Source organism: Corylus avellana, chromosome 5, assembly GCF_965113065.1.
Source record: "Corylus avellana chromosome 5, dhCorAvel1.hap1.2, whole genome shotgun sequence".
Classification (NCBI taxonomy): Eukaryota; Viridiplantae; Streptophyta; class Magnoliopsida; order Fagales; family Betulaceae; genus Corylus; species Corylus avellana.
This window is the reverse complement of record NC_142494.1, coordinates 19,710,816-19,728,046: the sequence shown is the minus strand read 5'-3', so window position 1 is coordinate 19,728,046 and position 17,231 is coordinate 19,710,816. Positions and strand designations below refer to the sequence as shown.

The 17,231-nt window shown below is 37.6% G+C and overlaps 2 protein-coding genes across 2 annotated transcripts; both read right to left on the bottom strand.

Annotated features, from left to right (window-relative positions):
* Positions 1 to 6,191: 6,191 nt before the first annotated feature.
* Positions 6,192 to 7,556, bottom strand: HSFB2A (heat shock transcription factor B2A). Its single transcript, XM_059594460.2, has 2 exons — positions 7,112 to 7,556; positions 6,192 to 6,996 (listed from the first exon to the last, which is right to left on the bottom strand). The coding sequence occupies exons 1-2, from the start codon at positions 7,355 to 7,357 to the stop codon at positions 6,340 to 6,342; spliced, it is 903 nt and encodes a 300-aa protein (XP_059450443.1). The 5' UTR covers positions 7,358 to 7,556; the 3' UTR covers positions 6,192 to 6,339.
* A 5,712-nt stretch (positions 7,557 to 13,268) lies between these two features.
* LOC132181292 (transmembrane protein 161AB protein) lies at positions 13,269 to 14,962 on the bottom strand. Its single transcript, XM_059594441.1, has one exon. It carries the CDS (start codon positions 14,798 to 14,800, stop codon positions 13,397 to 13,399), a length of 1,404 nt encoding a protein of 467 aa, XP_059450424.1. The 5' UTR covers positions 14,801 to 14,962; the 3' UTR covers positions 13,269 to 13,396.
* Positions 14,963 to 17,231: the final 2,269 nt, after the last annotated feature.

The following is a 17,231-nucleotide window of genomic DNA, read 5'->3' as shown; positions in this document are numbered from 1 at the left end:
TGGAAAGTCTTCCAGGATTTGTGTTAACAAAAGTAAAAACTGATTGGTTAAGAATCTAAAAAGCCATGCCAGAAGTAAAATATTGGGGTAGCTCATTTGACAGCTGATGGACAAAAAAACTGTTATAACTAGATTGTTTGTTTATTAGACCGACTATTTTCTTTTTATGCCTAATTGGGTGTACGTTTGAGGGGTTTAAAAGTGTGCTTAATACTTAAAAAATTCGTTTTAAAAAAATATACTTGTTTGGTAAAAAAATTGAAAGCGCTTTTAAGAATATAAAAAGTTTTAAAAAGACAAAAATTTACTTTTGGCAAAAGCTTAAAATTGAAGCTTTTGTCAAAAAGCGTTTTTTTGACTTAAAATTTCTATTTGTTAAACGCAATCTTAAACATGGTCTTGAACCACGCACTCAGCTGCGTTTTCATTGATTGATTACTATCCAACCCTGCGGAGTCACTAACATTTGTTAGTTTCTTTTGTGAAACCAAATGCAAAGAACATTGTCAAATGTCTGTTGATATCTATATGATAGAGGTTTAGCCTCCCTAGATTGGGTTCATCTTCACCCTGATTTCTCTCTTATCCACCTCCCGGCCTCCATCTCAGATCATAACCCCATCTCTCTAAACACTAATACTACCTCCTCCTTTTTGCCTAGACCTTTCAAATTTGAAGAATTCTGGACTCTGGATCCCTCTTGTGGTCTGGTCATTGCAGCTACTTGGAAGCATTTGGTTTCTGGCCCTCCAGGCCTTGTTCTGGTGAAGAAGCTGGCTCAAACAAAAGCAGCCCTTAAAAGGTGGAACAACCTTATTTTTGGTAACATTCAAGCAAAGATCAAGTCCTCTCTGTTTAAGATTGATCAGGTTCAGATTTCCCCTCCCAGCTCCCAAGCTAACTTGCAAGAATCTCTACTGAAAAAAGAACTTGATGGTTTATTGATTAAAGAAGAATCTCTTTGGAGGTCGAAATCCAGAGAAACTTGGTTGCAGTGTAAGGATCTCAACACCAGATTTTTCCACTCCTCTACTCTGATTAGAAGAAGATCAAATGCAGTAAACTTTTTGAAGACAAATGAAGGGGCATGGATTTCTGATAGAGCTGAAATTGGAGGGAATTTTGTGTCCCATTTCTCCAATTTGTTCTCCTCCTAGGTTCCTCCTATTGAAGAAGATATGCTTAGTCTTTTTGATCCTGTTGTCTCTGCAGAGGACAACTCTTTCTTATGTGTCTTACCTCCTGAAGAAGAGGTGGTTCAAGCCCTCTCCAGTTTAGGATTAACTAAAGCTCCTGGTCCGGATGGGTTCACAGCTCTCTTTTATAAGAAATACTGGTCCATTGTCAAAACTGATGTTCTTGTTTGCATTAGAAATTTTTTCCAGAATCATCATCTGCAGCAGGAGCAAAATCACTCTCACATTGCTTTGATTCCAAAGCAGCAGGGTTCTCATTCAGTGCACCATTTTCGGCCTATCAGCTTCTGTAACATTGTCTACAAAATTATTACAAAAATTTTGGCCACTAGATTGAAGACTTTGCTCCCCAAGATCACATCTCCCCTACAATCAGCTTTTGCTCCTTCCAGAAATATCCAAGACAACACCATTCTGGCTCATGAGCTTCTGCATTCTTTCAAAAGCAAAAAAGGGAAAGGGGGTTTCATGTTTCTTCATATGGATATGGAGAAAGCTTTTGACAAAATGGAATGGGATTTCATATTATCTGTTATGAAGAAGTTGGGATTCCATCCATCTTGGATTAACTGGATCAGACTATGCATCTCCTCTTCTTCTTTCTCCATTCTTATTAATGGAAGCCCCTTTGGTCAGTTTTCCCCCAAGAGAGGCCTTCGTCAAGGTGATCCCCTCTCTCCATTCCTTTTCATCTTAGGCACAGAAGTCCTATCTAGATTGCTGTTTAGAGAAGAAACTCTAGGAAACATCAAAGGGCTGAAAATCTCCAGGAATACCCCAGCCATCCACCACCTCCTTTTTGCTGATGATCTCTTGATCTTTGGTAAAGCCACCCTCAAAGAAGCCAATAGTATCTGTTCTTGCCTTAAGAAATACTGCCTCTGGTCTGGCCAATCCATTAATAATGGAAAATCTTCTATAAGATTCTCAAAAAACACCAACCTCACCACTGCTGCAATGATTCTTGATATCTTGCCCTACTCCAAAAACCCATCAAAGTCTATTTATCTTGGTCTCCCTATCCTCTTAGGCAATTCCAAAAAAGCAACTTTCCTCAATATCCTTGATAGAGTTAAATCTAAGATGGATGGATGGCGTGCAAAGTCCCTCTCTCAAGCTGGAAGGTTGATGCTTATCAATTCTGTGGCTACAGCCATCCCTTCCTATGCCATGAGCACTTTCTTGCTCCCAAAGAGTCTCTGCAGCCAGTTAGACAAGGTTTTCAAAAAATTTTGGTGAGGATTTCCCTCATCAAAAACCAGGAATCTCTCTCTCAAGTCTTGGAACTCTATCTGCACCCCCAAAGTTTTTGGTGGCTTAGGCATTAGGAGGATGAAAAATGTGAATCTAGCCCTCATATCAAAGCTTGGTTGGAAGCTCCTCACGAGTTCAGACTCTCTTTGGGTGTCCCAGCTCTCAGGTAAGTATCTCCAATCTGAATCTTTCCTCTCCCCCTCTTCCCTTTCTTCCTCTTCTTGGCTGTGGAAAGGCATCTTAAAGTCTAAGCCAATCATCTCTCAAGGTGCTTGCCATAGGATTCATAGTTTTTCCTCCCTTTCTGTTTGGAACTCCTCCTGGATTCCTACTGTGCCTTTTTTCACCCCCACTCCTCTTCTTCTGAGTAGGTCTTCTTATCCTGACTTGATAATATCGGATCTCATTACCCCAAATGGCTCTTGGAATCTCCTTCTTATGGTCTCTTTGTTCACTTCCCCATGTGTCAAAGAAATTCTAAAGATTCCAATCAGCCCTAACCTTTCCACTTCTTTTCTTTGGACCCCCTCTTCAAATGGCAATTTTTCTACCAGCTCAGCTTATAGGTTGATTAGCAACCCTAGAACCTCTACTGTCATTTCTCCTCTTGAGTCTAGCTCTTGGAAGGCTTTATGGAAGCTTAAGCTTAATGCTAGGTTGATTTTGTTTCTCTGGAAAATTGCTTGGGACATTCTCCCCTCTAAAGTCAGGCTGAAAGCTATCTTCAATATCCCTAATTCAGAATCCCTTTGCCCTCTTTGCAGCTCAGAAGAGGATTCTCTTTCCCATCTCTTCTTTCGTTGCATTTTTGCTAGAGTTGCATGGAGATCCTCTTTTTGGCCTCTTGATTCCTTAGCTTGGTCCTCTCTTAGTCTCCCAGACTGGATAAAAGGCATCATCTATCCTTATTCCTCTTTTGGCATTCCTAAAGCTGAATTCTCACTTGTTTCAAATTTATGCTTCGGTTTTATGTGATCTTCTCTGGTTTTCTAGAAATAAAGCAGTGCATGAAGGCATTATTCCAGATATCATTTCTTTGGCTAGCTCCATCAAAAGAACCTCTCTGGATCATGCAGCAGCTTGGAAGTATTCCTCCCCTATTACTGTAAAAGAATTTTGGTCTCCTCCCCCAGCAGGTTCACACAAGATCAATTTTGACACTGCTATAAAGGAAAAATTTTCAGTGCAGGCTGCTGTTTGCAGAGATTCAAAGGGTCACATTGTTAAGGCTATTTCCCAAATAAATCCTCCATGTGATCCCATCTATGGTGAAGCTCTTGCAGCTCAACTTGCTGCCTCCTTAGCAGCCTCTTTGAAGCTCACAAGTTTCTCTCTTGAAGGTGACTCATCGGTGATTATAGATGCTTTGCAAAACCCTTCCATCACTTTTGACTAGCATATACAATCAGTGATTGCCAACTCTTTGTTACTCCTTAAAGCCTCCCCTCTTTGGGAGGCATAGAAAATTCACAGAAGTGCAAACTTCTACGCTCACCATGTGGCTTATTGGGTTGGGCCGCGACAAGAGTGTTCTCGGGCTGCATTCCCACTTATTCCCCCCCCCCCCCATCATTCCCCCCCCCCCCCCCTCATTCCCCCTATGTAGTGGAAAGGATCCACCCCCCTCTCTTTCTTTCTCCTGTTGTAAGGCCTTTGGCCCCTTGGTTTGTTAATGGATGTCTTGTTACAAAAAAACCAAAAAAAAAAGACCACCCTCCCTAATGGCAAGCACTGACATCATTTTTCCTTATCTTTCTAAGAATAGTATTATTTAATAGATTACTATTAATCTATTAATATTATTCAACAGATTACTATACGACTCTCATATAATTTAATGATGTAATAGTAAAAGTTAATATTTAAATATGTAATTTTCTATTGTATAACAATCTACTAAATAGCATTATTTTCCTTCTAATGTTGGTGGGCCGGATTTATGAAATATAACCTCTAAATGGTATTCTTTTCTTTGACTTTCGCATGTTAATGCGTCTTTCCTTCCCTAGAATTGGACTCAGGCCATTTCAACCTAGTCTATGACGTTGAAGGTGGTCCAAAATATCTGAGACATGAGCACCTCAGGCTAGCTCCACCCCCTGGCCGCCCAACATGAGAAAGCCTTAATACCATGCCCAAGTCCCAAAAAGTGCAATGAAGTCTTTGAAAAGTAAATTCCCAATTGGTCATGGCATATATTGAGGACTGGGTTTGAATTTCTACAATGAAAAATTTTTATATATACCTGATTAGTTTTAGCCGTTTTAAATTCGTATTGATGTACTAGTGGGGTTGAGTCAGGCTATGAATCAGTCGGACTTGAGAAAACGTTCCCTCATGTGTGGCTCCCAACGGGTCAGTCCTACTATAGTCAAGTCCAAATAGAATAACCACAATTAGTCTCTCCAACCTACCATTTTTAATTAGGAAAAAAAAAGTACTTGTAAAGTAGGAGTGTCAATTCGTGCTCGCGTATCGGAATCGAGTCATATTAAAATATAGATATAATTCTATATAGATCAATCATAATTCAACCCATTTAATTAAACGAGTTAAACCTTTAACCCTAACCCGCTAAATTTGTATTGGAGCTCCCAAACCACGTCAAAAAAAGATCGGCCATACTTTACCTAAAAAAAGAAACTAAAGATAGATAGATCAATTTCTGACCAATCAGCTTAAAAAGGAAAAAAAAGAAGTTTCCTTTGGGTGAGAGGAAGTCAAATAAAGGCAGCTACTTTTCCTTCTCTCTTTTCCCTTCTTTCTCAAACTAATTAGGCAAGAGATGAGTTTCTTTTCCCTGTAAAGAGACGTCTGTAGACGCCAAGGCAAGAAAATTAAAAGCAACACGAAAAAAAAAAAATTTTAGAAATCCAGCCGGAATATCTTCAATATTTTCTAAGGCGGAATTGGAAAGCTCCACGCTCTCTCTCTCTCTCTCTCTCTCTCTCTTTTGTCTCAACACATTGAGATACCCGAAACACGTCAGCTTCGTCTTGACGTCCCTAATCATCATTTTCCATTAATTAATTTTTGGCCCACCACAAGAAAACAGCGAATAATCCAAAAGCTCTTTTTTCCTATTTTTTGTAATTTTATTTTTTATTTATATAACGTAGGCAAAAGAATAAGTAATCAATTAAGATTTAAAGTTGGGTAACAAATTCAGTCTTTGCCACTTGGCCACCGTCCAGAAACAACAACAAAAAAGTTCCAGAAAATTAATGCGGTGCGCACAGCATGAATATGAGATGTCATGGATCTTACGTTCCATCAAACAAAAGCACAAGTAATGTCATTAATCCTTTATTAAAGCACAAAATATCTGATTATTATCTTTTATTAAAGGTTTTTTTTTTTAATAAGAAGAACATATCCGATTGTATTAGTGTAAGTAAGATGAGGCGACCTTTTATTTATTATATTACACTTTTTGAACACTTTATCTTTTTTCTTTTGATCTCACAGTCTTCCAAACAATTTGATTTTTTTTTTTTTATTAGTTAATTTCCCAACAACTTCGCCCACCACCATCGAACATCGATCACATCACATCAAACTAATTAAAAAATAAAATCAAATAAAAAAAATTAGCCGCCTGAAATTAAATTATCGTCTTCTACCCGTTCCTCTCGTTCGTTCGTTCGTTCATTGTTCTACAGAGCATCATGGATTCCACGTTTTAAGGCATAGCAAAAAGGAACGACACAAAATAAATAGAGAGAGAGAGAGAGAGAAAGAGAAAGAAAAAAGTTCCAAGAAACTTCTTGAAATGGGTCCCATTTAGGTTGATCATGCACGTGACACAGTTTTAGTCACGTGCATGTTCCACAGGGACTCGGATCCAGTGCTTCACTCCTAAATTCCAGTCTACTGAAACAAATACTAATCAATTACACACCCTCTGATTATTAGGATCGTCCCAGTGGCACTGCTTGAGCCACGGTGCTTTTCGATCATCAGCGTTACTCTGACAATCCAACGGCTCTGATTTCGCGATCCCCGCCCCAGGCAGGTGCAGCCGCAACTCCGTCTCATCCTCCTCCCCCGCCTCACCCTTGCTTTCCCTCGCCCTCTTCCCACCGATCGCCACGCCGAACAGCCTCGCGCTCGTTTCCGTCTCCTCGCGGAGGAACCGCTTTGACGGTATCAAATCTAGCGGTTTTCCGGCGATCTCCGATTGGTTACTATTCGCGAAATTTGACATCATAGTGAAGATGTTGTTGCAGAGCGATTTCATTTCCGCCAACTCTTTGCTCAGCTGCACGTTCTCTTTCCTTAGCCTCTCGTTCTCGTCGGCTAGATCCGCCGGTGCTGTGGTCGGCGATGAGTTCGTGGAAATCACTTGCTCTTCTCCGGAATTCGACGGCGATATCATCGGCTTCACGGTCGGAATCGCCGCCATAGTAACCGTCACCGGCGCCGGACCTGTTCCCGTCGGCGATGTAATCTTTCGGCGCTGAATTTCGCGCAAAAGCTGCTTCTCCCCTCGACGGAAGTACTCGTTGGAGAACTCCCATCGATCAGGTACTACTTTTCTAAATCCCTACGAAACCAAAACCAAAACGAAAAAGAAAAAGAAAAAGAAAAATCAAAACCTGAAACTACAAAGCTTTATAATTAATATAAACAGCGAGAGAGAGAGAGAAAAAGAAAATTACATAGGTGTTGAGCTGGCGGACGAAGCTAGAGAAATTGTTGTGCTTGAAATATTTGGGGAGCAAATCTTTAGCGAAAACGGTGGGGTTCCAGACGATGAAAGTGGATCCGTCGTCGTTCCATGAGATTACGTCGTCTATGATGTGATCGTCGACCAGCTGAAACGTTTTAGTCAAAAACGGCGTCGGTAGAGATCTCTGGGACTCGCAGCTGGTTGACTCGCCGTTTTGCTCCACCGGCGGGGCCATAACAAAGCCCCAAACAAACCAAACTCTTAAAACAAAAGAGAAAATATTGGAAGGGAAATTGAGAGTTTTGGTCGGAGAGGACGGAGAGAGAGAGAGAGAGAGAGAGGTGTTTGGTAGTTCTAGAAGCTTCCTGTGGGAATTTAATGGTGAGAGAAGAAAGGGTAACGAAGAAAACGAGAGAGAGAGAGAGAGAGAGAGAGCGAGCTAGAGAAGATATGAAAGAACGAGAAGCTACTACGCTACGTCTTATCTCGGGAAACTTCCGTGTGAGATCCTTCTGTGCGCATGTGCGAACGTGGCAGTGTACCATCTCCTTGGATAGCTGTTGTGGTAAAATCAGTTACGTACGTAATTGAAATTTCTGTGTCTCATTTGGGGAAAAACATAATAATATGTTTTTTTATTTGTTTGTTTGGGCTTCAGAAGGAAAAGCCCACCGTTTTTTACTTTCTTTTTTTAATTTACATCCGTTAATCCCTAGATTTTTATTTGTTAGGGTCCAGGTTCTAGAATCTAAGCAAATATCCAACATAATATAAATGGTAGAAACCACTAACGTGACGTTTGGTTTACAGAATTTAATTTTTTATAGCGTTTATGTTTGTAAGAAGAACATACTATTCTTGTATTTAGAAACAATTAAGAATGTGAGATAGAATTTATAAAAATATAGGATTTTCATGTTTAGTTTTGCTCTAAATTAAGCTTTCATATAAAATAGTTGGTCACTTATGTATACAAATTTTACAAATGATCATAGTTAAACCCAAGAGTAGCATTGAAAAGAAAAATAACCATAATAATATTTGTAAATTGTAAGGTGGTTTAGCGTGTGCGCTAGAAATGAAGGCAGAGAAAATGTGAAAAGAATCCGTATTTCAAGCAAAAGGCAATTGAGTATAATATATGAACATAAATTTTTTCTAAATCGGTCCGGCAGTTCTTTCCCAAATTATCAGATTCGTAGTTTAACAAATCTAAAGGCTGCTTTCATTATTAATAGTCTCTGTGGGACCAAAACATAGTAAAGGCATTTTCATAGATTTCTTTTCCTAAACAGTTTTTTTTTTTTTTAATGATTGGATCAAAACACTTATTTGAAGTACAACAAAAGGAGAAGAAAACAAAATAAGTCCTTGAAAATTAATCTTGACTATCTCGGGTGTTAATTATCAATTTGTTTCCATCAATTTATTTTCTACAAATTATTTTTTGTTTTTATTAATTAGTTGACTTGCTAGCTATTTAGTCAACAGTTTATACCAAGTACATCTACACTTACATTAATCAAAAGAGGAGAGATCTTTGAATATTCATAGGGTGAAATTACATCTCGGGTCGTTTGATATAATTCTGATAATATCCAATTGTTTTAATTAATCAATTATTTTATATTGATTTATCCTTTAAAACTTGCATTTTTATCCTATTTCTTATCTCACTCCAATCACAGTGAATAAAAGTTATAAAACGGTGTAAGCTAGAAAAATAAAAAAAACAAACAAACAAAACAAAACAAAAATCCAACCCAGGAGTTTGGTTTTGGGGGCAAAGAAGCATGTGGGGATTTGTTATGTGATGCCACTCATCAGCTGTTGACTGTTGTGGTGTGTTTCTGGATTCTTGCGAGTCTGTCTCCGCAATATCTTTTTCCTCTTCATCACCTGAGCATTCGGGCTTATTAAACAAATGTGTCCACACTTCATAAAATTACCATTGAATTTTGAAACAATTAATCTGTATATATTTTATATTAATGGTAATTTTTACTATCATATCAAGAAAAGTACCATCATTCATTTTTTTCTTTCTTTTTTTGTTTAATCTTTTGAAAAATTATGTGATTGTAACTTTATGTTGACTCTGTTAAAAAATTGAATGAATTTGGGTAAAATCTACTTAATCCTCTCAAACTACCACCCCAATAACAATTTACCCTCAAAACTATCAATTGCGACAATTTACTCTTCAAACTACCAAAAAAATAATATTGTACCCCTAATTTTAACAAAATGACGAAACTATCCTTACTAAAATAAAAACAAAAATACTCAAATTTAATTTTTTTTCAAATTTTTAAGGGAATTTTTGTCTTATTGAAAATTTTATAGGAGTAATTTTGTCATTTTGCTAGCATTGGGGAGTATACTGTTGTTGTTTTGGTAGTTTAGGGGGTAAATTGTCGTAATTGATAGTTTGCGGAGTAAATTGTCATTGAGGCAGTAGTTTGAGGGGGTTAAGTGGACTTTACCCAATGAATTTATACGGAAAAATTGATTTGATAACCTAGAGAAAACTTAAGGAGTTAAAAGATAAAAATAAAATGTTTTGGAGTGATTCAATGACTTTCCCAAAAGATAATAGAATCACATAATCACAATTAGGCCTATTCACCCAGTCCAATTTTTGGCCAAAACAGGAGACCGGAACCGGGGTACCCCAGTTCCTAGTTTTGGGCAACCAAAACCGGGAACTGTGTCCCGGTTATCTGCCGGTTCCGATTTTACCCGGTTCGGTAACCGATTTTTTAAAAACAATATTTGCCGTGACCCACGGTCACCTTCTCCAACAACATTCTTACCGGACCTAGCCACAAAAACTCTTTTCCCTCAGCAAAACCTAGAAAACCCACAACCCAAAACTCCTCTCCCTCAGCAAAACGCAAAAAACCCACAACCCAAAACTCCTCTCCCTCCAGATCGTCCATGTCCATCCGATCTTGCGCTGATATCTCCTCGTCCAGCTTCTCCTCAACCGCCTTAGCCACCGTCAACTTCACCAGAATCTGCGCACCAAAAATTCAATGCCAATACATATATGTATTATGTATGGACAAAAAGACACAGAGAGAGAGAGAGACTATGTGTGTGTTAGAGAGCGGCGGCTGGGTAAGGAAAAAGAGAGGCGTGAACTGTGAAGTGAACCCCTAAGTTGCTAAAACCAATATATATATATATATATGCACCCGGTTCTGGTTTCCTGGTTTTTACCGGGTGCCAAGAACCGGAAACCTGAACCGAGTCTCCGGTTTCCTAATTTTCCGGCTCCGATTCCGGTTCCCGATAATTTTTGACAGCCCTAATCACAATCACCAAGTTAATTGTTCAAATATAAATAAATATAATAATAAAATTGCATGATGGAAGTTCAAGTCAAGTATTTGATTTTTACAAAACACAATTTCAAACGATATTCATTTTCATTTTGTTTTCGAGGTTTGCGCCCCCCCCCCCCCCCCCCCCCCCCCCCCCCCCCTCTTCCTTCCAGCTTCTCCCCGGTTTACTTTGTTGGTGGACACTGGAATCCACCGCCACTGCTACCATTTCCTCCATTTTATTCCGGCTGACAAATTGATTTAAGTTTCTAGCTAGAAATAATTTTTCGTAACTTTTTTCCTCTGAGCAGCTAGATAATTTCATCAAATTGATTTGGATTCCCAGCCGCCAAACGGCCAAACATTTGTTTGTCTTTGAACAATGTCCCCTTAGAGCATTTCCAATTAAAGAACCAAATATTACTTTTATCTAAAATAGCTCTTCAAATGTTTAAAAAACCCTCTACATTGAATTAGCAAAAAAAAAAAAAATGTAAAATAGATATTTGATTATAAGAGCTAAAAGAAAAGTTAAATGTAACAACACTTTTTAAAAGAATTATTTTATTTTTCATTGTTTCTCTCACCTGTTTTCTCTTTTTCCCAAATTTTTTCTTACTTTTTCTCTGCATGTTCTCTTTTTTTCAAATTTTTTTCATTTTTTTTCTCACATGTTCTCTTTTTCTCAAAATTTTTCTTACTCTTAATAATATTTTAATATAATAAATATAAATATAACTAATTAGATGTAGAGACATTTAAAAATGGCTTAGTTAAACTAAATAAAAATAAGTTTTAAGGAGTTATTTTACATAAAAATATAACTCCTCCATTAAGAATGCTCTGAGGTGGTCAGAAAAACAATAATGGTGAACTTCGTTGGTGGGGGCGTGTGTTTCTCGTCCAAACATTTCCTGTCGGTCCCCCCATAAACGGGTCAAAATTTGATCCATTTAGCACGAGTTCACAACCACGCATATGGTGGTGATACAAACCCTTGGAGTACAATGCTTTTTATATCCAATATCCAATATACCTATTATTTTATCCACCAAAGGAAACCGACTTCTTTGTTCTTTTGCTAAGGAGCCATTTTCCTCATTAAGGAAAATCAGAAACAAACAACATCCGCAAAAACAAATAACTTATTCATGAATATTATTCATTGCCTATTTTCTAAAATTGTAATTTAGTTTCCCCCCCCCCCCCCCCCCCCCCCCCCCCCCCCCTTAATGTAGGATTAGTTAACAACATTAATTGATGATGTTAGGCCATGACCCATGAGTCATGTAATCCTAGAGAATATCATATCATATACATTCTATGCAAAATAGGCCAGATCTTACAAGAATCATGGTAATAGACAACAACACTATATTCCTATTCAAACACAACCCCTTAATTTCAGGATGCTTATTCGGTCAAGCTTGACCTGACCAACCTAAATCAAACCAGAACATAAGTAGGTTGGCTTCAGATTGAACATAAAGTGAAGCTCATAACCTGAAACAGTAAAGTTGCATTAACTGATCACTATTTCTTTCCAATTGCATAAAGTCACAGTATTTCAATAATAAAGTCAACAAAATCTTCAAATGCATATCAATTAATATTAGAGTTGAAAGAAAATTGGATAAACGGGCATGAGGATAAACTGCTTAGCCCATCAGGGGTGAAAGCTTCTGGATTACTTGGTAATTGGTTCTGGAGGGTAGGGTCAGTTACCCGTAGGAGTTTGATTAACGGTGAGGATTGTTGTACAGTATGCGTTTGAGACGTGCAATTAATCTGAGTAAAGTTCTCCTATGTTATTAAAAAAAAAAAAAAAGAGTTGAAAGAAAATTGGACATGCCTTGAGAATCATGTTGGGGTTCATTTTGTATGTAGTTAAAAAAATGAAAATAAATTGAAGACATGAATGCAAATTCATGCAGAACATTTTAAAGTGTGAAATTGACAAAACAGAGAGAGCATTAAAAGTTATGGTCCAAAATATAGAGCAGTAACAGTTAAGTGGTCCTTAGCTTTTAATCGGTCATAAAGTGTTAAATACTGGGAAAAACATGGGCATTTTTCCTATGCATAATATATACTATTCCTATAAAACAAAAAGGCTGACTGTGGGGAGGGGGAAGATCAAGAAGAAACAAACAATAAGAATATGCTTGTGAGTAACCCAACTTGCATTTAAAACCTAGAGTGCTAGTAGCTGCAAAATGGTGACAATTATGATCATTACAATGATGAATTCTGCATGAGTAAGTCTGAGAAAGGGATATGGGGAGGACCAAAATTTTCTTTACAGCTTAGATCCCAAATGTGGTTTAGTATATTACTAACAGTAGTAGTCATATTTTGAACTCTGCATAGTGGCAAGTATCCTGTCGAGGATGGCGATATCAGATTTTTATTTAACATACAGAAAAGATGTATAATATGATGTCAATACGAGTAACAACATACCAGATAAGACCAGCATCCTATGGGGAAATGGACTATCTGCTTGCTTAATGAGTTGATTACTAGAAGGTGTTGTTTGCAAGAAATATTGCAAATTGTCTCCTATTAGATGCCTTTTTTTTTTTTTTTTTTTTTTCACTTTTTCCTAGTAAAGAACATAAAATGAAAACCAGACAACCTCGTTATATGCTTGAATATGTCTCAAGCCAGTCACGATTAGATATCTGATATGCAAGACAGTACTGTAAAGATGACATTTAGGATGGAAAATTAACAGCATAAAATTTAAACTCTCATTCTAGTCCACTATAAATGTTAAATGCATAACCAACTGTACAGATGAGTTGACAAACAAAATTACCAAATAAAGCATTTGTAGCTCAGCAGATTGTGCGTGTGATCATTTAGAAGAATTCCATTACAGCCACAATGAATAGACAATCAACAAGTCGCAGAAATGGAAGGTCAAAACCAAAAATCATTCATCAAGACACGTACAAAATGCCATGACGATACAATACAAGGCTTCCTGAAGTGAAAACAGCCCAAACAAAGACAACCCACCAAGCCAAAAACAAAGCCACTTCCTCCACAAAAGCAGAGCAAGACAATAGACCATATTCAGATTGGTAATTTCCAAAAGAGTTACCATCAATCTGAGATAAGCCAACAAAGAGTAGAACCAGGATTGGTGGCGCAAAAAACTGCAAAACTATGAGACATAAGTAGTGGTTGTGAAGAAAAACCTTCGCCCTGCTAAAATCCAAATCTGGAACCTTGCTAGCATGCAGCCGTTGGTACCAAGATAACAATGCCTCATTCAAATACATCTGCACGTTTGGTCTTAAAGCCACAATTTGCAATAAACCCGAAAGCAACAAGCACCAAACCCTTAGCTGATTAAAATCCGAACGAGACATACCAACATTGCCAATCAACCTCTCAGCATTCCCAATTTCACCACCCGCACGCCCTCCTTTCTCATCATCATTGTTCTTGTTAATAAGAATTTCAGAAAATGGATTAATCCAAAGCAATGCAGTGAACATAATCAACATATTATTCGCATAAAGAATCATTCTAGCAAACCATCCACAATAAATCATCGACAAATTGCTTCGAAGCTGATCCGTTCCAAGCCAAAACGCCCTTGCATTTTTCAATGCCGGCATAAGCAGAAACCCCGCGAGGCAGCCCATTAAAACAGCAACAAAAACCCTCCCGAACCCACTAACTAACCCAAAATTGAAATCCAAAACCCTAGGAACAATCTCAGAGCAAATCATAAGCCCTAATATAAACCCCAAAACCCCAACCAGCATACTCAGTTGCTTCTCCGACCACCTCGACGCAGATTTCTCGAACGAAACCTTCGCAAGCAATACAAGCAACTTACAAACACTTACAAATCCTAACAGAAGAGGAACAAAAATTCCATTTTCCCAAAACCCAGAGCTCTCTGAAGCACCCAAGTAAAATTGAAGCAATAAAGAATAAAGGCACACGAATGAGAGAGTAAAAACAGTGCGATACTCATCGAAATAGAGGCGGGATTGAATATGGCTGTCGTCGAGCTTGATCCTGAAGATCTGGGCATTGTTCTCATCGAACTCGAACTTGTTCTTAGATTTGTTCCTCTTCCTGGGCTCGGCGTTGGCTTTGGAAGATAAGTTTTGGTAGCCGTCGAGATTGGCGCTTGCGTTGGAGCTCTGGGGTCGTCTAATGGCGGCTCGGGGACCGTCTTGGTTGAGGTTTTCGGGTTGGATGTAGGTGTAGAGGCCATGGAGGGAGATTGAGGGGATTTTGAAGAAGGAGAGGAGGAAAGTGAGGGAGACAGTGAGAGATGAGTGGAGTAGTAGGTTCTTGTATGTCAGGAGGAATTGGAGCATTGTTTTAGTGTCTTTGCTTCAGAGGGAACAATGGGATTGCTTGAGAATCCAGATCTCAATAAGGGTTTCAACTGGAACTTTGGGTTTGACGGTTGGTCCAGGAGGAAGATGGATCCTTTGATTCCTTCTCACGTTTGGTCGTTTTGGTGGGCTTGGTCAGAGTAATCTATTACTTTTATTATAATAATAAGGATTTTGAGCTCATTCATCTATTACTTTTATTTGAACCAATTTGTTTTAGATTGCTATCTATTTTTATCCAGTGTAATAGACAAGGGCTCTAGTTTAGACCCCACATAATTTTGATTAATATTTTTCTATTTTTAAACTATGCATGAATATTATCACTAGTACTACTTATACTACCATTTATACTAAAGTTATTTTCATATTTATGTTCTATATACAAAATATGTCTATAATTGTCTTTTTTTTTTTTCTTTTTTTTTTTAGGAAAATTTATTCTGATTTCATTAATAGAGTAGTTAAGAGCATAAAAGCTCTTACAATCACATAACATAAAGTTCTGAGAGATTATAGTCTAATCTAATAGATTACACGTCATAGAGGTCAAAAACATACAGATCTTACATTGAAATCATATCTATGACGTCGAGCATCGGCAAACCTCGCCCAATCTTCAGCTTATAGAATAGATTTGCTATAGGCAGACTCCTTCTCGACCCGAAGGCTAGAAAATTATTCACGCCCTCAACCCAAAGGCTAGGACAACAAAGCATACACGAAAATACAAGGAAAAAACAAAGCAACAAAAACCCACAAACCAATAGCACCATCGGAGTGAGGAGCGGAGGGAAGCTGCCAGAAGAATCTGGCCAGAGCGCAAAAGACATAAAAAGTCCACAAACACCAAAGGAAGGCTGCCAGAAGAATCTGTTCGGAGCGCAACATTTCTAGCATCGGAGCGTGGATGCCCAAAAAAAGATGCCAAAGGTGTTGTTGGAAGCGGGCGGAGCTGGAGAGCGCAGTGAAGGTGCACGTGTTGAGGTGGGTATGACGGAGGGAAGTAGATTGAGCTTTGAAAAGTCCGATCCAAGAGCCCAATCAAAACCTGGACAAAGACCTGGCCGAAGATAGTGGACGGCACGACTGGCGCGGTGGAACTGAGCTTTCTAACAGGGAGGATGGAAGGGCCAAGAGCTAATACACTATATCCGATCATTATTATATAGTGTCATTCTATACTGTAGTTGGTACCTAACACCACCTAAATGCTTCTTGGTCTGTAAGACAAGTTCCCAAATGCCAAAACAAGCCTAACTCCAGCTTAGACATGTGGATAGAAAATATGGGCTTTGAAGCAAGTATAGGTGTATGAGTTTTACAACAATTAGAAATGAAGCGATACACAATTATAATAATCAAGAATATTTGCTTTAGAACATATGAACATATCTTACAAACTTGTTTACAAACTCTTACAAGTAGTGTGACTTCACCCTCAAACTATTTACATAAATACATGTAAATGTACTCACTGTATGGTCTATATTACATTCTATGCTTCTACTTGAAGAAGTTGTTGCTCTTTTATAGAAAAATGGGGGAGAAAAAAAAGAAAGAAAGCATCTTTACTTTTTGAAAATGAAGCTTCACATGTTTAATTATTGTTTGTCAACTTGCATAATCTTTTGCCTTTTACAAAAGAGTTCACCAAACTTCTTGCATGTCTTATCTCATCATTCTATCTAATTGATAAGGTTGAAATATTCTCCGTCTCCTATCTATGGCGAAGCAATAGGGCTTTGGTTGTCTTCAATATGACATCTTGACATAGTGCTCTTATATCATCTACTAACAAGGACAAATTGCAATAAATCAAGGTTTGTTTATTGTTATCATGTTTTCAAGCAAATCTTCAGCTTTTCTAATTTGATATTTTGTAAGAGTTTAATCAATTGGAATTTCGCTAACAAACTATCTTTTACTGGTTGATTCTTTAATTTCTCTTACCATGTTGAACAAATCAATTAAGCTTTGTGCCCAAGAATTAGTTTCTACAACTCAGAAATAAACCATTATTTCTTCAAAGTATTCTTTTTCTGTTGTTGCTTTTAAGTACCAAACCTAATAAGCTAGAAGACTTTTGGGAAAAATATAAAAAAAGCCTCTCAAACTACTAGTTGTTTGCAATAGAGTCTCCTAATATTCAAAAAGTACTAAATAGCCCGCTAAACTATCAAAATGTATAAAAAAAAAAAACCACCTTTTTATATTCCTATAATATCCATATTCTTTTAAATAATAAAATAATTGTAAAAAAAAACAATTTTTTTTTTAAAAAAAAAAAACCAATGGACGAATAAATTCAAAAAAAAAAAAAAAAAGTTTTTAGAATAAATAAATAATTAGTCAATGTAGTTGGCTTAAATTACAAATTACTTCATGTCGTATTAAAGTAAAATCAATT